Genomic DNA, 21740 nt, shown 5'->3' with positions numbered 1-21740 from the left:
GATGTGATGAATGCGTTCACGTAGCTGGTGCCTGCAGAGAGACTCCAGCAGTACCAGCCCCTTTCTGCTATTTGCCCTCTGCTGATTCATCCCTGCTCGAAAGGATGGCAGCGACGCTGCCCTTGCTCCTTTCGGAGGGATCTGGGAGGGGGCTGGGAGGAACTGGTGCCGTCTTTGGTATGTTCGGGTAGGAAACGTCTTACCTGCAAATTTGAGATCTACGTAAAGTCATAAATCATCACCGTGACCCAGGATGCGCCGAGCAGATGTTTTCCACTCCAGCTCATCTGCCCAGCTTCCAGGAGCAGATTGGAGGAGGCCACGCCACCCAGATTTGCCACATCGTAATTTGACAGCTGGTTTAATTGCAGCGCATGAGACTAAGAATACCACATGGATGACAACGGAGCACTCCTCTCTTGCTGCAGCAGGAGTCCTGCAACATAAGCAAGGTCTTACCTCCCGGCCTCAGGTTTGCTGAGCAGCACTGGCTCCATCACCTCCGCAGGACGCTGGACCAGGCTCCTTGCCGAGCTCCTCAAGCCAAGCAACACCAGGGATAGGATCCCCTGCAGCCTCCTTTATTGTGCTGGAATAAAAGAAAATAAAGTCTCTGGGATACTCCTCAGAACCAGCGTTAATTCCACCTCCAGCAAACTCAGGGGCAAAAGTCCATTTTGAATTAGCCTGGATTTCACAGGGAGGTGACAGACAGGTCAGCCTGCAAGAGGAAGCCACCTGAAACCAGCATCAGGGAGGGAACGCAGCACAAGGGACACGGCAGGTCCTGCACGGCTGGAGCAAAGGGCCGGGAAACTGGGGCCACGAGAAACACTCAGAGCAGGAACCAAGCAGACCTGCTCCAGGCCACCCTCGCACAGCACACTAGGCAAGCAAAGGGTGGCATCTTCACCCCAAACGTCCCCCACTATGCCCTGCTCGGCCCTCACCCTATACTCCTCCTTTTCCCCAAATTCCTGCAGGATTTTAAATAAGAGGCGGCAGGAAGGCCCAGGGCTGGAGCTATGGGTTTTGTTTGCTCCACTTTCCAGACCTCACAGGGTGCTTTTCTCTCTCCCACAGGACCCGCATCCCGGAGGGCACCCCCTGCTTTCAAACTCCATCACATCTCCTCTGCATTCCTGCCCGCCAGCAGCCCGTGCTGCGGGCTGGCTGCCAGCGACCGGGCAGCCCCCCATCCTCTCCTTCCCGCGCTCCGAAGCGAGCTGCCAGCGTCCAGCAGCCCCCCGCCGGCTCCTCTTCTTCTCGGCGCTGTGTTTACGAGAGCCGGGACATCGCAGAAGCCCTTGTGCCAGGCAGGGAGCAGCGACAGCCGGAGCGGAGTCGACATTTGAAGCGTTCCAGTGCTCTGCCAGGCATTTTAGGACATGGGATGGCTGGAGCGGGCACCACCTCACCGGGGAGGCATCTGGGAGCCGGTGGCACCCGGGAAACGAGGCACCAAAACAGTCCCGGCTCAATCCAGCGTGGCGTGGGGAAGGCAGCTGCCTGTCATTGCCCAACCCGAGAGTGTCACCAGCTCCGTGGGTGAAACGGGCTGTGGAAGGCAACTGCGCTCCCAGGGTTCTGGGAAGAGTTGCACAAACACCGCCGTAGAAAGTCAGTGCCAAAGTGAAGCAACGCAGGCTTGCAGATGAGGAAATAAGAGCCTTCATCAAGCTGATTACCGGGCATCCAGGGCAAGGACAGCAGTAGCAATGCAGCAGTTTGCTGTGTCACTTGCCGGAGCGCTGTGGCAGCGTTCCCACCACTCCAGCCGTTCTGAAAGAGAAGACAGTTCTTCAGCCAGAGAAGCACAGACTTTTTCTTTTTTTTTTTTTAATGTGAAATGCACTCTAAGCCACATCCAGGGATGGATGCTGACAGCTGCAAGTCGACCACTATCCAAAACCACAGGACTCGCAGAGCAAAAAAATCACTGCAGGGTGAGGAAAGCTGCAACACGGATGCTCCCCTGCTGCTCGGTAATGAGAGCAGAGAGGCTGCGGCACCGCTTTGTCTCAGCCCTTTGGACATCAAAGGACCCACCGCTGCGCTTTGGCCAGCTCAACCCCTGACGAGCTTCTCTGCCTGTGCGAAGGCTGCAGACGGCGTTCCCGGCACGCCGAGGACTATTCCTACCGCATGCTGCCATCGCAGCAAAGCTGCTTCCATACTGACAGCCCGAGTGCAGCAAAGTCCTCCAGGATGAGGCACCTCTGCTAAGGAGAAGAGCAAAAAAACGCTCAGCACAGAGTTAACGCCCGTTTTGTTCACACAAGTCACCCTATTTGATCTATACGCCTCTCACAGAGCCGTGTGGGGAGGAGCAGACTGCCACACAGCATCCCCCAAGCTGGAAAGACCAACGCTGGGGTTTGTAGATGTCCGTAGCAAATAGAAAGCAAAACCTTTTCTGCCGGGCTGCGCGGTACAAAACGGCAGCAAAGCAAAGCAGAGGGGCAGGAGCCGCAACACCGAGGCGGCTCCATGAACGCGCCAGGTCCTGGTCTCACACATTTCACGCTGCCACTTGTTCGCCACGTGCCCACACGCCTGTGGTTTGGCACGGCGAGCATTCAGCCGGCCTCTTGCAGGGCTCTGGGACCTTTCACGTGTTAAATAGGGATTTTTTTTTTTTTTTTTTTTTTTTTTTTTTTTTTTTTCCTGGAAAGCAAACAGAGAAGATTTAGGAAAGCTCCACCAATACATTAGGTTTCCAGGGAGCAACATTTGCCCCCTTGGTGAAGAAGTGATCAGTGCTGGTAATAGCAGCTGTAACAATTCGCAAGCCTAATTGAAGGATCCAAAGAATCCGAATAATTTAATTGCAATACTGTTGTTTAGCACAAAAATCGTTTTTTTACCCCCCAAAATGTTTCAAACCCTGACTTCTTAAAATCTATTTTAAATAAACATGTGCAAGGAGTAATTGTTCTCCCATCGATCATGCAGTGCACTCCTGCAGTGATTACGCAATGCTATTTTCTGGTTTTGCTTTTATCAATACTGGGCTTTAACAATAAGGAAATTCTAATAACATTATTGTTATAATTAAGGCAACTCTAATGGGATTTCGTGGGCTGTGATTGGCATCCCAAGTACAGCATCAGACAGAAAGGGGAACGTACAAGGGACAAATCTCCAGGACACCTTCAGAATTAGCAACCATTTGGGTAATTATAAAAGTCCATTTTATAAAGAACCAGGAAACAAGATTAATTTATAAATCAGTTTATTTACAGATTTTGTCCTCTTAAAGTACATTTTAGTTACCAAAGATATTTACACTGGTTTACACAGGGACCACCCTGGTTATTTTACAGTTCTTAATTACAAAAAAAACCCCAAACCTCCACATCCTTGGGTCTGCCTACTGTGCAAAGCTGCTCTGGATGTGAACATCAGCTGAAACTGGCCCCAAACCCCAAGTTACCAGGTTATTTACACATACACAGTAAATGGGATTTGTTTTCAGCATCTCCACAACACAGTACACAAGGAGACGGAGCCTCCCAAAAGGCGGCTCTGCAAATGTGTATCAAAAGGCTCTGCAAAGTCAAGGAAAAAACTAGTAAATGCAAGTTAATTACAGTATTCCTCTTTCATCTGTATATATTTTTGCATTTAATGTTTAAATTACAAATAAGTTCAATAGTTTGCTTATCTCCATTTTAGTTGATTTGTAAACACTTCAGATGCACTAAATACCTTATAAGATTCAACTGTTTTTCTGCTGAAAAGTATTTTTCTAATATTCTTAAGGTAGCAAAGGGATATGAAAGCCGGAACCGCACGCGGTTCCTCACAGAATAGTCACTTAAAAGGTCTCTGTCACTGTGCTACTGAAGATCTTCTGCAGGTACACACTTATTCAAGTATTGCAAAAAGCTAAGGCCACTTTTTCAAGAAAGGAAAGTGAACAAGATGGGATTTTTCAATCTCTCATTCCACCTTGTGAGCAACAAGCCTTCTTTGAAAGGCAGAAGCACTGATAGTTCCCCAGCTCGGCTCAGGGAGCATCCTGCTGTGATCCTCCTTGTCCTCGCCAGCCTGGGCTTTCCCACCCGGCACCGAGATCCTTCCAAAGAGGGAACCGCTTCTCCCCGTGACAACAGCCGCTGCCCCAAACAGCTCATGGGTCTCAGAAAAATGTCTCAGCCTCGAATCTTCTCACCTGGCTGCACCGAGATAACCAGGACCCAGAAATATCATCTTGTTCTTATAACGCGAAGGTTGGGGAGATAGAAATAGAGGATTCAGCCTCTGTCTGTGAGGCTCCAGGCTTCCCCACGCCTCCTCGTTACCAGCCACGACCAGACAGATCATCATCAGTCCACAAGTACGCACCACACTCGAGGTTTTGAGTAGACACACATCTCAAAGCAACTCAACACACTTGAGGTATTGAGAAGATAATTCACGTACGTTACGTTCAAGTCTTTTTAGGGTTGCTCCTAGCAAGGATTGCTACCAAAAATAAACAGGGATGTTGGCAAAGGAATAAAGCCACTGCTCAGACAAAGCTTCCTTCTGCCCAAACAGCTGTCAAAACAGTTACAGCTTCTCTTGAGGGTACTAAGCTAGTGCTATGCAAGCCAGCAAGACAACAGGCATATGATCTCCGATGATCCTCAGTACCTTGGCTGGACAACTGTACAACCTTCTCCCTGCTGGTAGACAGACCAGAGAAGTCACACCAGCCCCTCAGAACAGCCAAAAAGCCTCGGGGACACGGGGCAACCTTCTTAACACCGCTCACATTATCCACAGAACAGAAACTAACTTGGTTTCTCTGATACTCCAGCCACAAACCTACGCTGCAGGTTTCTGCCTTATTTTCGTAATTGCTACCTATAAAAATAATCCTCGCTATTGAAGGAGATACACCCAGGAAAGGGAATCTGAGGCGGTGACCCAGTCGGTGACACCATGCTGGTTAAATGCAGTAGCTTCAGTTTGCTTCTGTCTTAAGCATTCGAGAGCTTCTTTGTTCAGCATCACGACATTTTACGTGGACAAATGAATCACCTATGAAAAAAACGCTCAACAATGCTCCAAGACTATTTGACTTCCAGCCAGCCAGCAGGGCCACTGCTGCAGGACAGACACGCAAGTGCCCGTTGGAGGTGTTCCTATAAACTATGAGCTCCTCCTTGTTCTTCCACTCATTAAGCTCCCATGAATACAGCTCACCATTAACTCGCAAGTGAGGCACTGGCAGTACCACATGTGAGAAACTCCGTGGACCTCTGACAAATCCAGCATTTCCCAGGGCCGTCCCTGAAGAACTACCAGCTGTGTGTCGTGCAAAATGCAAATATTCCAATGATAGCTTTCAAAAAGAAAAAGAAAAAAGGCAGAAGAGAAAATGTCGCAGCAGCAGCGGTATGCAGAGCAGGAAGCCCAAGAACCAAGCAGATGAACGAAACGGTAGAGATCTCCCTGCCATGCCTGTTGTGGGCTGCAGCATCTTTGGTGCACCTCTGAGGGCTTCAAAGTGCCTTTCTGCACCCCAGCACGTCTGGAGATTCTGAGTCTTCTCTGGGTCTTGTCCCAGGGTTAGCAAACAGGGACATTCACTATTAAGGCATCAACATTTGACCCCAGGTTGTGTGTTCCTCCAAGAACACAAGGATGGGAGAGACAGGTTAGGGATGAACACTCAGCAGAAGGACACTGCGGTTGAACCCGGCACCGAATCAACCACGTAACAGCTGCCCATGGCCTAGAAGTTCTGGGAAAGGAAGGGAACAGACGGAGCAGGGAAGTTTCATGCCATTTTTCAGCTCAGTCCCCTCAACTATCCCATTGTCTCCGAACCAGGTGTGGTGAAGCTCCATTCCTAGTCCTACCTTTGCTTCCCACCCCTGGTCACTGAGGTTTGGTTCTTCTGACCTTTATCCCCCTGTATCTGCCCCAAGAAGCTGGAGGTTTTGTGCGAAGAATATGGAGCTCTGGAAGTTTCCAGAAGAGACGCTTTCTCGAGTTTAGCTGTCTTAAAACACAAGACAGTGCAGCCAACTGCACAGGACACTCTCCTATAACCCACTTAATAAATTATCTGACAATAAATAAAAAACCCACAAGCGCAAAACATGCAGACAAGTCAAGCACTGGACACCGCTTTCTTTGGTGAATACACTCTGTTCTCTTAATTGTTCAAGTAACAGCTTCTCCGATTCATTAGGTGACAGTAAGGGAGGAAGCTGAGGGATCGAAGGCCAAATTTTTGTGAGGAAATGTTTTCCACTCCTGCATGTCTCATGCCTGAGAAAATCCTGAGTATCCTTTATCTGGGAGCAACTGGTGCTCCAGGAAGAGAAGAAGTGCTACACGGTAGGAGGAAAGTTGTCCATGGGCTCATTTGTCACGCTTGACATTAGGCAGCCTTTATGTTGCTCCACCTCAGGACTTGAAGCAAGTTACGTAGGAAAAGCAGCAATAATTCTTTACTTGAATGCAGGAAGCAACATAATCTAATTTCCCTGGACTGGCTGGCACCATACTTGGTACCACATCGCAGAAGAAAGATGAAAACCAACTTCACAGAGAAGAGAATTAAATGGGCTCTGGAGCAGAAGAAACTTGATGCACATTGTTAGGGTTGCTGGAGAAGAGGTGTTAAGATTATAACACTGTTCAGTATGGTAAGTCTCAATTTATGACTAAAACCTGACCAAACTGTTTCTTCTCCAAATTACTCACATTTCTAAAGACAAGTTGAGTACTGATGGCTGACAGTCTTTCTGGCAAAACAGCCAATGTCCCAACCTAACCCCACCCTCTCAGCGCGCGAGCTGAACATGTCCAAGCCCCAGGCCAGGGCCGCAGACAGCCGCTGACAGTTATGTGGCATAACTGCGTTGGTACACAAACAGTCTTGAGCTCTCCACAACATGGCCTCGAGTGAGGGATCAGCTCGTTCCAAACAATAAATCCGGTGCAAGGTCTCTAGTGGCAGCAGACGCAAATCCAGATTCCTTTAATGACATCTGAACTGCCTTTAAACCCCATGCGTGGAAGTCCAGCAGCAGCGCTTGAAGGGTGGAGAGTGCGTCAGGAGTCAGAAAGGCCCGTGACGCAGCGGTTATGAAGCTCTAAGTTTATTTTCAGCGCTGTCAGACAAGCAGCAACCTCCGCTGTTTCTCAGTTATCTGGTTCAGCACGTCAACTGTGTCTCTGATTAAGGCCTCGAAGATCCCGTCTGCCAGCTGCATCTTCACACACAGTTCATCCTCGTCGTAGTTTACCCACTGCGCTTCTTCCTCGTGAAGTTCCTGCACCTGGGAGGTTAGAAAGGAAAAGGCAAAACAAACGTTACAGTTCGGTTGCTTTAGGGTAATATCCCCTGCAGAGTTCCAGAAAGAATCCAAAACAGCATGCAACTGCCAACAACGTATCTGTCTTTGCGAGAGATTACAGGAAGCGCTTGGAATAGCAAAATGAACACAGATCTATTTGAACCAGGCTGTTTCACTGTATGAACGTTTTCTACCTTTCACTGCCGTATCCATTTAAAAAGATTTCACATTCCTGCTCAAGTTTTTCACTTGAAAGAACTCAGTTAATGGGGTATTCTTGCCCAACAGCAGAAGCTCTATTAAAAGTCCCTAATTGTGTATTTGCAAGCAGCTGATTCCACGCAGCTTAAACTGGTGAGAAATCATGCGAAGGCAGGGGAAGGAGAAAAGAGAAAAGAAACTTCACTGCAGTCCCGTTTATTTGACTAACCATTACAAAATCTACAGGAAATAACCAACTTCTCCAATTCTTCTGCATAAGAAGACAAAATGCTGGCATGTGTTGTCTGACAGTATTACAACTCATTTGCACAAATACTCCATACTTGGTTGGATTTGACAGCATTATTACAAATGGAATTTTGTACCACTACATCTAAAAGAGTAACTCAAAGAGCATTTATTTCCTTCTATTCCTAAATCGTTGACAAGTAAAATCCTGTTTTACTGGTCACTGGCAAAAATGTGTTTTAGTAACAGACAGAAATATGTAATTTCATTCAGCAAATCAAGTCTTATAGAGAGTCTCTCCAAACTGGACATCCCTAATTAAACTTATTAAAAATTTGTCTAAGTAACTGTTTCAGTATTACGGATACATCCTAACAAAGCTCAAACTTTTGAGAAAGGAAAGAGTGGGTGAAAACATTACTTATATTTAAAATAACAAAGAAAACCTGCAGAAAGCTGTTTCTCTGCTCAGCTTCAGCAGAAAGCTCCTCTGATCCCACACTCTGAACTCAAATACATTTACATTGTCCACATAAGACAAGCAGGCCAGACACCTAGACTCTGCCAAAACAAGGTTAAAACATACTGAAAAGCCACTAATCCAGTATCTATATGTAATGGTGTTGTTATCTAAAGAGAGCACAAGAGCTGCAGCCCCAACACCCTCCTTCCCTCTTTCGCCTGAAGCTAAACCACCCAGAAACTTCTCTGTTTTGACGGTGACAGCTGCTGTGGCATAATGATGATTCAATAACCCAAACACGGTGTGAAGCCCAAGAACAGGCTGCCAAGGGAACCCCAGGGAACCGGCACTGCCGCAGGGTTTGTAGCCATTCATAAAGCTTCAGTTATACGCGGGGTTTCAGTCTGACAGCTCTTTTCTCCCGCTCTGAGGAGAGCCTGGGGAGAGGGGCAGGGATCTCACCCTGCAAACAGCTTTGGAGGAGTTGTGCTATGTGCTTACAAATCTCTGCACCATCCCAGCTGGTGCTCCACTTCGGCACAGCCCTCATTTCCCATAGTGCTGTCAAAGACGAGGTGTAACGGCTTCATTATGCTTCTTACTAACAAGGAAGGAGTGACAATATTGGCAATCGAGCTTTGAATGAGTGCTGTTGCTGAAAAACAACTTAAAATGGCAGATAAATTGTAAGATTCCATGGGGGTGAATGTCTGAAATAGAGTTCTGAACTCTCTCTCTCAAGCAGAAGCTTGCTGCCTGCAACCTGTATGTGCTGGTTGTAAGTTTTGATAAACCCTGGACTAAACAACAGCAGCATGTCCCAAATCTTCCCAGTGCTCCCATCAATGAAGAGGCAGAAGGTAGAAGCACAAGTCTGGAGGCTGATCACGTGTTGTGTGTCTGTGTCACAGAGTATTTAGATGAGGAAAAGCAAGAGAAAGGGATCACAGAATGAAGAGGTGGTGCCAAAAAGAAGGGTTCTCAAAAAGCAGAAGTGGTCTGGAAAAGAAAACAGGGGTGCCAAAGAGAAAAGGTGAAGATCCTGGCTGGAGGAAAAGATCCTGGAAATGGGGAAAACATTGGTAACCAGGAGCCCTTGCACAATAGCGACTGCTGTGATCTTCTGTCCGGCCCCCCCAGGCCAGCAGCGACCTCCTGCTGGGAGGGGAAGTCAAGACCCAGTGAATGTAACACTGGGGGTGGGGGGAAACAAGTGAGCGAAATAATCAAGCAGGTTAAAAGCTCCGATCTCACCGGCCCTTAAACAAACCCCAACATCCAGATCCACACCAAGCTGCTGTTTATTCTGTCTCACCTGTGACAACGTGATGTGACAGTTCGTTTACTGTGCTCCAGGAGGGGAAAAAAAGAGATTCGTGGGATAAAGAAACACAAGTAAACAACAGAGGACAAGGTAACTTGATCCAGGCAGAGAAAGGCTGGATGTTAAACAGCAGCAAAACAATCAAGAACGAAAGAAGTACCAGTGATTAATTTTCTCTTGCCTCTGCCATTCCCCGCTTTCTCAGACGCAGAGCGCACAATTTCCTTTGGCATCGGGAGGACTTCCTCCAGCATACTTCTGCAAAACTATGAGAACATACAATTTGCAGCTGCAGGCAAGTTTTGTTTATAGGGTATTCAGAACACGTGTGGAAACCGCTGTGCTGCTTTGCAGCCCGTGTTGCAGACGGCTGAGCCAAGGCAGTTGCGACTGCTTTGTCTGGGAAACGTGTGATCCATCTGCTGCATTATTACAAACTGCTTCTAAGCAATGGAGACAGTTTGCTGGTATTTGGCTTATATTGAACAACTCTTGTGGGTTTCACGGAAGTGGGCTTTGCACTGTTTTCAGTACATACACAGCGGTTAAATTCTTGTACTCACAACAAAAGTCAAACTTCACATACTTGTTACCAGAGAGAAACTGCATGTGGGAAAAGTCAGGAAAACACCAGTTTTAATGAAACTGAATTCCATCCTACAGGAAAAGAGGAATAGTGATGCAATGCAGAAGGCTGTGCAGTATGGGTTTTGTGTGCTTTGACTTTTTTTTAAACACTCGGAAAGAAGTGGGCATGTGCACAAAAGAAAAATCAGGAGATAATGAGGTAGCATGATCCCACTGGCTGCCTAATAAATACCACAATACCCAAAACCCAACACTTCCAAGAATATCATCTGAAGGAAACTTTAGAAAGTAAATTAGTAAGTTTCGTTTCTGAAGGTTCCCATTCAGAACTATGAATGCCTGCAAAATAAACTATATTTAAAAAGTAAATAGATCACTTGGAGACTGAAAAGTACAGGAAGAACCCCAGGAATACACTACTGCCTTGGAAGAACGCCAGTAGGAGAAAGGCAAGCAGGTGCATTCTCACCGCCCTGCACTCTCAGAGTGCCTGAAAATCTTAAAATGCACGACTGTACATACGAGCAGGCTTTGATTCTTTTCTTACTGTCGCATTCCCCTTGGGTTAGATCTCGGGCTCCTCAATCAAGCCAGCTTTGCTTTGTTGCAGAGCTCAAAACTGCATGGAAAGAAACATTCTAGTCCTTAAGTCAACAGGTCAGAAGATCAAGTCCTGAATTTCAGCGCTCTGTTGGCAAGCTTCTTGGGTGTGAAAGCTAAACACTGAGGTTTGGCAGCATTGTGTGAGCTTTTTCTTCTAAAGCTCCAGATAAAAGAGAAGCGGGGGTGGCAGGGAAAAGCAGTGGTAGAGTTTGTGCAAACAGATCAGCACAGTGAATTTTGGATGAAGAGCCAAGTGGGAAAAAAAAAAAAGGTAGTGGAAACAATCTATTGTTAGCACCTGAACTTAATAAGGAGATATGAGGGTTCTTGCTGTACTCCACAAAGAGGTTTTGAAAGGTGCAGGCAGCCCTGATGTACTGAAATGCAGCACGTCAGCCTACGTGTACTTTTGAGAATCTCCCCTAAAGCAGAGACAGCATACACGGGATAAAGGTGGAAACACGAAGGGGCACGAGAAGAAAGCAAACACCTGAACGTTCCTTTAACTTGATTTTACACAAAGCAGCTTTTCATAAATGAAAAGCTGTGCCTGTTTACTGAAAGTCAAGATTTGCTGAAAAACAACTGGAGCAACTACCCAGCAGACAGAGAACTCTCAGAAGAAATCCCATTATAAATGCTGTCTGAGGAGAGAGATGACTAATCAAAGTTAACAATGCTGCAAAAAAGGAGAAGAGGAAGGTGGAGTTTTTATCACTGGCAAAAAACCATGGCTAACTATGTTACTGTCAACGCTGGAAACAAACAGATGAGAGTGAAAAAGCATCCTCGAGAGCACCAGCTTTGGTGGAGACAAGAACCGCTGGGAACTAGGTTTAGTATGATAAACCTGGAGAGACACATCCAGGGGTAACCAGGGAGAGAAAAACCTGAGCACAACAGCCTGACACTCGCTCTGTGCCTTCAGCAAACAGCCACGGCTCCTGGATTTAGAGCTGCTCGACCGTCCAGGCAGGTGATGCCACTATTTGAAAATCATTACTCTACTGGAGAAGGTATACAACAGACTCCCCTTCCTCTGTATCAAACCCCATGCCCTGATCATACCTAGCTCCTGGGTCGGATGTGTTCAATCCTCTCGTCAAAGTCACTAAAAATAAATACTTGTCTCAAAAGAAATCTCATTTGAAGGTTAGTTTTACTTGAAGGGGAAATGAAGCAACTGGGAAGGACCTGTGCTCAATGTTTAAATGCAAATAATAGAAGCCTAATAATGTTTACTGCTGCTTTAAAAAGAACATGTTTTATTTTAACAGTATTTGTCTTTATAAGCAGGAAAAGAAATGTGGAGAACCAATCAGCTCATATACGTACTTACATGACATCCCCTGCACATTGCAAGAGGTGCATATTGGCTAAATCATCACAAAAACTTGAACAAAGAGTTTTCGATTGTGATTTCTAAAGAACTTCCTACAGCCCCCAAAGCTTCCCCTCTCTCAGGAACTTGCTGCATCGTACTACTTGAATAGCCTTTAAACAAAGTCTGTAAAACTCCAAAACCGCCCTCTGAGTTTAGGGCTACACCATTAATTACTAGCAGACAGGCAGCAGATCCTGCACAGACCTGTATATCCACTTAGGACCTTGGATTTGTGTTATCAGAGAGCTCATGACCTTAAGCACAAGTTGGAGGCTGACTAGGAGACAGAGAAAGCTATCCAGATACTTCCATGTTTTACAGAGATTTTAGTAAAACAAAGAGAAATTGAACACTATTCTCCTTAGGTTTTCAGTTAGAAATTTGTCTGATAGCGTCTCACATTACAGTATAAATTTGTTAGAAATGCCACTGAGACCTCCTTGTTCCTAAGACATCCTGTAATCTTCACTCTTATTCCCAATCTTCAGCTAAAATTTTACTACCAAGTTCATGTGAGAACAAAATAAAATTACACACATTCTTTGTTAAGCCCAACTTGTCACAGCTCCATTAATCTTTGATGTTTAGGTCTGCATGCAAATCGCAGACCAGATCGTCTGAACTTCAAACTTATTCCACCTGAAGCACTGTGGATGCCTTCAACTGGAACATTTTTTCCAGTCAGGAATCTCTTTCCAGGTATGGTTCAAATAAATTAGGAAATTGGTACACAAGCAACATTAATTGTACTACTAGTTCTCTCAGGGACCTAAACATAAGACTTTTTTGTGCATGCTTTAACAGCCTCCAAATCCCAGAATGAAGTGTCCTAGGATATGCAGGTCCTATACATATTCTGTTTACATACAATTAAAATGAAACCCCTGGGAAAAAGCCTGTGTTGGAAACCTTCCACCGAGAGGCAATTAAAAGACCACACGACCCATGACTCCAAGGTACTTATAAGGTGCACATGTGTGGAATCCATTTCAGGTATAATTAAGTGAAGCAAAGCGTTAATGACAACTCATATTCCCAAGCAGAACCTTCACTATCATTATAGCCAATAATGACGTTAATCATCCTGCAATACAAGCCAACAAGTAACTTTCAAAAACTAGTACACAGCCAGACATGCTCTATTTTACACAGTTTTGGCACTGAACTGTCTCTGCCCCAGTGGCAGCCGCATTCACTAGTTCATGATGAGAACTCGGGGAAACGCGGAGCTGTGGTACAGTCTGGGAGACTGGTTACCTTGTACTGGGGATTATCATGTCCCACAGCGTCTCTTCAAAGTCTTTGCTGTTCTAACCCAACGACTTTTGAAACCTTTCAGTCGAATCTGGTTAGCAATCTGGTCTATTAAGTTCTCAGTATCACTGTCTCCAGTTAAACTATTGTACTTCAAAATAAAAACATTTTCAATTAATGTGAGAAGAAAAACATATTCCCTTCCCAAATAAAAAGTTTACTCTCAGTCAAGTATTTTAGCATTTCCTTCTGTAAACTCACGCTTTAAACTTTTTGGAGTGGGCAAATTTATCCTCCAGTCAAATCAGCAGGCATGAACAGAAAATTCACTCAAGTCACCTTGCTTCACTGGCATTTGACTTCTGTTTTTGTCAAGATGTCAAGAGGGTGCTCTCTAAAGTTAAACACCTTCTATCAAGACCTCATGCACACTTTGTACTCTTTAAACAGCATGATCAAATAGTGAAAAAACCACAATAATATGTCATGCTTCAGTCTGGTGGACAGTATCTGACATGATTGCTTATTTTCATCCACTGACCAGTATATGATCCACTCGGTCTCGTTTCTTCCGCCCAAATTTCATCATCTTCTGCCAGTCTGTTTTGTGATTAGGCTCCTTCCTGAGGCTGAACAACTTCAGTACTTCAGCTGCAATGAAGCTCTACGGAACAGCAAAGGTGAGATTTATCACATTTCAGCTAAGAAATGCACCGTATGCACAAAGTACCTACCCTCAAAGTCACATTATAGAATGCATAACAACCTTCTGTTTAGCTAAGAGACATATGGAATATGCAAGAAAGTTACAGTGGAAGTCTTAGAGGCAGCATTACACCAGCAGAACAATTATTAAATAGAGAAATGGGGAAAGAAATGACACCCACTGCTGTACCAGTCTTGAGAACAGAAACTTTCAATCAAACAGTACAGCAAACAGGAGATTATGACAATTCATTCTATGGGAGAATATTAACGAAAAGCAGGGTGGGAGTTTGGTGTCCTTGTCCTGTGCCCCTGCTCTTCACTATCACACGCTTTTCAAAGTCTTATCAATTAACAGAGTGATCTAGATACTATTTCTGTCTTTTCCAGACAGTTAACATGCTGTATCTTTAGCAGGTTAATCAAAATACAGTCAAAACCCCTCAATTTCAGAAGAAACAGTAGAGGTGGAAGTCTTCATTTGTGTCCTGATGAGCTGTATGGAAGGTTCTTTGTTGAACGCTTTCAGGGAGACTGTTTTTCTTCCAGATGTCCAGCCCCGCACATTTAACCTGGGTCCAGCCAGGCTCTAGCTTTTTGGGGTTCTGTCCTTTCTTGAGCACTACCACCAATTAACAGGATACTTCCTCTGACTTGCCAAATTCAACAACACCCTCACCTGTCAAATTTTGGGTCTCTCTGGGCAACTCTCACTGTCCTTGGTGAGTCTGGCACAGGTGTGTCCAAGTTAAAAAAATCCAGCTCATGCCATTTGGCCCAACCCTACTGTTGGATCCACGTCAACATACTCACACACAGTTCCACTGCAATCTGCTAAAGCAGCAGTCTGTCAGCATCCCAATTTTATAAGACCAAGGTCACCCTGGCAGTTCTGCATGGAGGACTAAGGTTTAAAAGCAACCAGTACCAGCCAAAAGGACAGGGAGGCAAATCTGTTGAGTAAAAAAAGACCATTTTGACCAACTCCCTTTCACATTGGTCTGATTTCTCAACTCATCTCTTGATGGATACACCTGTTAAGATCTTTTAACACTGAGGCAAGTGCCAGTACAATATTTTTCACCTCACATTTCCTGCATGGCAAAGACTTCTTCCTACCTTGACTTCATTCAGATCGTTTGGATCTTTTACTCGGCGAAAGTAAGCAGACGTGATCCTACACGGTTTCATCCAAACAGGCTGATTTAGATTAGGATCCTCGGCAAAGATCGCCTCGAAAATCTCTCTTGTTAAATCAAATACCACCTTAACAAAGAAAGAAGTAAAAGTTAAGGCTGCTGTTGCTCACGGTAAATATTCAAAGCACAAGAACAAAATGCCTGAAGACTGTACCTTTTTATAAACCTGCTTGTTTATTGTGTCTGTGTCCTGCTCTTTGAGGGTACTGCTAAGATCTGTGTGATGGCTGAAACTTTGAAGATCATGCCCCAGCTCTTTCAGTTTCCAGAGTTCCTCAGCTGCTGCATGCACCATGCCTTCCACCTCCACCGCGGTGTGAGGGACGGCCAGAGGCTCCTCGCACGGCTTTGCTGGCGCTTTCTGCGGTTCTACCTTGGGCAGCACTGCTGGTTCCTCTGCTTGCTTCTGCTGGACCTTGCTGGAACTCAGGCCATAGTCCTCATCAAACCAATCTTGATCATCTCCCAGCACACTCAGGAACTCCTGATTGAGCTCCAGCTCTGCTAGTCTCTTGGCAAGCTCTTCCTGACCGCTGGCACCGAACACTGGGCTCTCCTGTGAATTAGGAGCCACAGAGTAAATATAAGTGTGGCGTCACACTGTTGTTTAACTCAGCTCACATTTTTAAACACTCAACTGATGTAACTGGCAATATATGCACAAATATTCAGAAAAATAATAAACAGTCTACAGTAACATTAGAAATGGTTTGATTGAAGTACCTGGGGTTTCTACCACTCCTGATGGATGCTTTCAGAGGGTTCCTACAGAGCTTAAAAGACTGCGTGTCCTGCCCTCTGTCCATCCTAATGTTTAACTGTTTATGAAGGGCTGAGTGTTTTAAAAACTGATAATGTGACACACCAACTTTTCACTTACCAGCAGTCTCAGACCTAAAGCAACAGCCTAAAAGCTTTTAGCAGGCAATGGCTGTTTTAGTGACTGAGTGTTGCTCACACTGGCAAAATGGGCTGAAGCTTTCTGTGAGGATAATATATCGAGCTCAACGGCAAAGCAGACAGGTTTACTGGGATCCTCAGCAGAAAGGCCAAGTCCTCTACCTGTATCATTAATGGTTGTTCTGAGGAAGCATGAACTGCCACCACTCATAGTTCAGTGGGTTTAGTTCAGTCTAACACCTTAATGACCTCCGCAGCAACTAATTATGTTTGAGGATGATTATTTCATATCAAGAATAGATAAAGGTAAGTTTACAGTCTATCATATTTTGCCATTTTTAGAATAAAAACTGAGGGTAAGAGTTAAATACAAGTTGAATGTGTAAGTATAATGCAACCTAAATGAAGTATTTTTCACTTTCATGTGCCAAAATGTGTTTTCCCATCTGTAGGGCTACCAAAACGAGCTGTGAACTTGGATACACAAGAACACACACATAAGATAGATACATACAGGCGATCTCCACATCACCAAAGAGAATTTGGGAGAAAACAAACTAGTGCCACACTGCATTCCTCAAAATTCAACCCATCAGTTAAAGGAACAATTGACTCTTAAAAAAAATCAGTGCAAGATGTCTGTTACTCACTGGTCTGGGACACATGTCTGGAGAGGAAAGTTCTTCTCTTTCATCTTCCAAATCGGAACTTAGGAAAAAATTATTCAGTCCGTCAGGAATCTGCTTTTCTACCTGCTGGGATGGGGTTCCGGAGTCCTCCTTCACATCACAGAGCTCCTGGTTGCTGAGCTGGATTTTCTCATTCCTTACCTTCTTTATTTGCTGTAACTGATTGACCGTGTCTTTCACAAAATCTCTAAGTAGACTGTCTGTCAGCAAACTGACCTTTTCCAGTTGGTCTTTTGACTTTTCTTCCTCTCTAAGCGGTAGTCTAAGCTGGGCTTCTAACTGGTTCTTTTCTTTTGTCAGCAAATCCAGAAGTGGGGTTGCAGGCTTCTCCACAACTCCAGGAGAGAGATCATCTAACTTCTCAGCACATTCCTCCCCCAGTGTCTTCTGCCTCTCCAGTTTTTCAGAAAGGAAATCTGAGATGTCATCCAACTGAACAGCAGAAATCTCATCCACGACACCAGAAGTGAGAGGAGTAAGACTGGCCTCCTCTTTTACAGCATGCTTCAGATAATCCACCACTGACTGTTCTTGGGCAAGTGACTCAGTAGCTACAGAAATCTCCTTTATGCTCTTCGCTTTAGAAGATGACTCCTCAAACCTTTCCTCAGTTGAGGCTTCTGAAACAGCTGTATCTGCAGGAGCTTTACGCTGGAAATAGTTCTCTGTTGCATCTCTGCTCTGGCTTTCATCCTCTTTGCCAGGTTTGGAACTTTTGTCTTGCTGCTCAGCTTTATGTTGCTTCTCCAGTCTATCATAGAAGAATGAATCTTCATCTTTGTTTGTGTCTAAATAGCCATCAATACTTTCTGTAATGTGAGAGATTTTTTGAGGAGGAGCAAAAATACCATGCTTTTCTTTGCAATCAAAATATTTAATACCATCGTAAGTTCCATTATTGTTCCCTTCAGGTTCATCCAACTCTACACCAGCCCAAAACCCTTTGGCAAACCTAGTCAGACCTTTGAATCGCAGTGTTCCAGGTTGGACTTTACTTACAAGTACTCTATCTCCAATGTTGAAATTTGGCAAACTATCCGTTTCTTCTGTGATCGAAACAGAGGCCCACAACGGCGACTCAGTAGGAGCCTGTTCTTGCTCCACATCTCTGCGTTCAGTATTTTTTATAAGTTCTGTTGGGGATTTAAGTTCTAATAACCCCTCTGAATGCAAGCTGCCAGAAAGAGAGAGGGATCTGTCACTGAGGTATTCACTGATTTCGCCATCACTGCTGAGGCTGGGGGATCTGCTTCTGCTGGTCTGCGTGTGCTGTGACTGCTCTGCCGGTGACCGAGCATCCTCGTTAGGAGAGAGAAGAGAGGCTTCAAAGTCGTCTTCGTAACATTCCTCAAGAAGCGTTTCTTCAACTGATGCTTGTTTCCTGGAAGAGGATCCTTCAAAGTCTTCAAGGTATGATGGCTCCTTTTGACTAAAGAGTTGTTCTGAAAGCAGGTAACTTTTTTCCTCTGCTGATTTGCTCAGTTTGCGAGAAGACTCGTCTACATTTGGGCCAGTTACAGCATCTTTATCTGTCAGTCCCTGCTCTAAGATTTCATCTACACTGTGAAGACTTTCTGAAGCCAAACCAAAGAGTTCCTTCTGAGAGCGTTCATCTTCAGAAGGAAGGACTTTCTTTGGAAGAATGTCCAGTGAGCTCTCCTGTTCTTTATCTAATGTCAACAAGACATCAGAACTCTCCAAAGGCTTAACATGAGAACCTTCAGTCTCGTATTCCTCTGACTTTATGTATTCCTGTATCTCAGATTTATGACTGAAGGTATTCTCATCATTGGATGCTTTTACCACATTGTTCGTTGACCCCTGGGATATCCTGCTGATGTCTTTCACGTCCTTGAGAAGAGGTGATGAGGGGACGTTATCTACAAAATCGCCAGATCCTACTCTGGAACTTCTTGGTGACATTAAAACCGAGGAAGATACTCTAGAAGGTTCTTCCGCATGAACATCTGTCACAGCCACCTTCTTGCTGTGCTCAGACGCAGATCTCTCAGTTCCTGATGACACAGCATCTTGAAGGAAAATAAGAAGTGAATTACAGCAGATCGTATAGCCTGCCGTGTTTTATTGAAAACTGCAGAATGAGTAACAAAATTAATGTCAAGGTTTCTATGCTGAAAGATACAAACTGGTGCCTTGGAAACATGTATTTCTAGCTGTCCTGTGAACATTAACGAGGTTCTTTCAGTTCCAGGATTCCAGCACTTTCTTTCCGATTCTTTTCCTTGTACCAGTATTTCATAATGCCATACAATACTGAGCCCAGTGTAAGGGCTCAGTATTTTTGTTTGCAAGCCACAAATAAAACCAATATTAGAATGGTAGATAATGATTAGATAACGATCAACAGCAAAACATCAAAAAGTATCTCAAAAAATCCCCTGTTCTTAAATTCTTAATTATTTTTGGTTTTATTACTTTCCTTAAGTGATAAAGGAATAGAGAACAAAAGAAAGGAAAAAGGTTGTCACCTAATTATGGCTTCACACAAACCTCAGCAAGAATAAAACTAAATACTGAATACACAGGAAACAGCAAAAGCGGAAGCCTATTAAACTGAAAAAGTAAAAAATATAGCTTTATCGTTATGGTTTTATGAAGTCTGCATGCTCTCTTAATCTTTCTCTTTCTTCTTGAATCAAGAATGAAAAGATTAAAGAAGTTTAGGACAGTCAGTGCTCAAGATCTTCACGTGTAGTACAGATTCTTCCAGCTACCTACCTGCATGCTCTGAAATAGATTCCAAAGATGATCTGGATCGCTCTGACTCAGCCAGCGATTTCCAGTTTTTAGCTGTCTCAGGCCTAAATTTGAAAAATCAAATTGCATGAATCATGGTTACACTAGAGTGTGGTTTTTTTCTTTTAAAACAGGTAAAAATGGAAATACAAGCATCTATAATTATAATACCACACTGATGATAACATCAACAGTTTGCTTTGTCAACATACTGTGACCTTAGAAAATAGGAATGGGGACAGAGAATTTGGTGAGTCCTGGAATGTTTTGTTTTTTTTTTTTAAAGACTAATCTAACTTTAGCCTTTTTTGAAGCCAAAAAAGTAAATGGAAAACTTTTTTTTTTGTCTTGAATACACTAAAATTGCACGATCTGCTGGAGACAATGAAACACTTAAAAATACACTGCACTAGAAGTGCAGAAGTCAGTTGAACTCTCTGCCTGCTAAAACCTAAGATCTAAACCAGATTTAAATTGCAGAGAGGAATAGTTTGCCTCTCACGTTGTGGCAGGCATAATGAGTGACAAAAATGGGAAAAAATTCCTTCAGGTCTGTAATCCACACAACCATTTGCCACAATTCTTGCATAGTTGAAAATTATTGTTCAGAAAGAATTAGAAAACAGGACCTGAAAAGCAGGGCAGGACAAAAGGGAGATGCATATGATTACAGGGACAGTACATCTTATCTATTTTGAGTCTGATGAGACCAGCAAATAGGTCAACAGGATATTGCCCCTGTCCAGGGCTTTAAAGAGCAGTCACCAGCTTTCCTTGCACAGCAGTTTCACCAGTTTCAGAATAATCTCAAAAAGAAATCCCAGTCACCTATGGAGCGGTGGTGCCTTGATCTTAGGTTTTTCAGCAGCAGCTGAGGATGGAGTTTTAATCTGAGGTTTGGCTGTTGGTGATGTCTCCAGATCTTGGCTCAGCTCTGCTTCGGTCTTCTTGATAAACTCATCATATGACTGCATGTGGGAAACAGGCTGTTAGTCTACTAAACCATGACAAAACCTATTAGATGAATAAAGGATACACTTGGTTTCTCTGTAAAGCAATCTATTTAACTTACTAAGGCTCTACAGCTGTGAATGCCAGAAATTTTAATACTTTACTTTCTAACACACACTACATGAGCATCACTCTTTAATCTGAGCTAAGATACTAATGTGTATAAACATACATAAGCCTCCTGAATGCTGCTAGTAACCCATTAAAGATATAAATTTTAAAAGGGAATGGCATTTTTGCCTCAAGGCTCTGTTCACTATTGAAAACAGTTAAATAGCCAGAGCACAGTCACACTTCTATCACAATAATGTGCCTTTCACAGCTGTTGATACAATATTCTGCCAACAACATCCATACTATAATGATTTATCCAAGGCTAACAATCTTTTACTGCGCCGTGTTCCTAACCTCCAGTTGTTTGATCAAACTGGCTTCCTGGGCCTTCAGTCTCTCCTTTTGTCTCTTTTTCTGTTCCTTTTTCAGTTGGTAAACCACAGACTTCCTTTTCCGTAGTTCATCCTTCAGGGCCCTGATCCGTCCTTCAATGTCGCTTTGATCAGATGTGGTTTCTGAAAAAGATTAGTTTTAGTCTCTGTAAGCTTGCATCTCACAAAACAGTTCTATGTAAAGCACTGAACAGTCATTTAGTAAATACAAAACATGGTCCAAGCAAAATATCAAATAATTTAATTCAACATGTTAATCTTAACATAAGACGACTCTTAAAGTGGGATTTCAGATTCATAACACTACTATATAACATATGAAAAAGTGTTGCATCTAATTTAATTTAGAAGAGAGGTTCTGATACATCACTCGTTACCGAACTTGTTCACGTCAACCACCATGTTTATGCTGCTACCTCATTAACTGCTTATCATGTCAGCTGTTGCGGAAATGAATTGGTTTTGACATATTTAAAAATACGATAACTCAAAAGATGCACATCAACAATATATCTGAAATATTTGTTTACAATTATAATATACGGTTTCAAGTTACAGGGTACACTTCATTGATGAGAATTTCACTTAGATTTGGACTCCAAAAAAAAGTTTAGGTTTCTGGCACATTTAGATTTCCTGCCACCTCGACTAAATCAATCTATG

General features: G+C 44.0%; 1 protein-coding gene across 8 annotated transcripts in view; it reads right to left on the bottom strand.

The window, feature by feature from the left end:
• Nucleotides 1-3218: 3218 nt before the first annotated feature.
• CEP350 (centrosomal protein 350) overlaps nt 3219-21740 on the bottom strand; it is a 74538-nt gene continuing 56016 nt past the window's right edge. For all 8 annotated transcript variants that reach the window (XM_065648889.1, XM_065648890.1, XM_065648888.1 and 5 more), the window contains 8 exons: nt 21040-21200; nt 20449-20588; nt 19603-19685; nt 16825-18893; nt 15429-15830; nt 15195-15341; nt 13912-14034; nt 3219-7286 (listed from right to left, as the gene is read on the bottom strand). In XM_065648889.1, coding sequence (XP_065504961.1) covers nt 7122-7286; nt 13912-14034; nt 15195-15341; nt 15429-15830; nt 16825-18893; nt 19603-19685; nt 20449-20588; nt 21040-21200 — 3290 coding nt within the window. In that variant the 3' untranslated portion in view covers nt 3219-7121. The remainder of the gene's footprint in view (nt 7287-13911; nt 14035-15194; nt 15342-15428; nt 15831-16824; nt 18894-19602; nt 19686-20448; nt 20589-21039; nt 21201-21740) is intronic.

The sequence above is a fragment of the Caloenas nicobarica genome, chromosome 20 (assembly GCF_036013445.1).
Source record: "Caloenas nicobarica isolate bCalNic1 chromosome 20, bCalNic1.hap1, whole genome shotgun sequence".
In the NCBI taxonomy this organism is placed as follows: domain Eukaryota; kingdom Metazoa; phylum Chordata; class Aves; order Columbiformes; family Columbidae; genus Caloenas; species Caloenas nicobarica.
The sequence above is the reverse complement of the archived record's forward strand: the minus strand, read 5'-3'. Positions and strand labels throughout refer to the sequence as shown.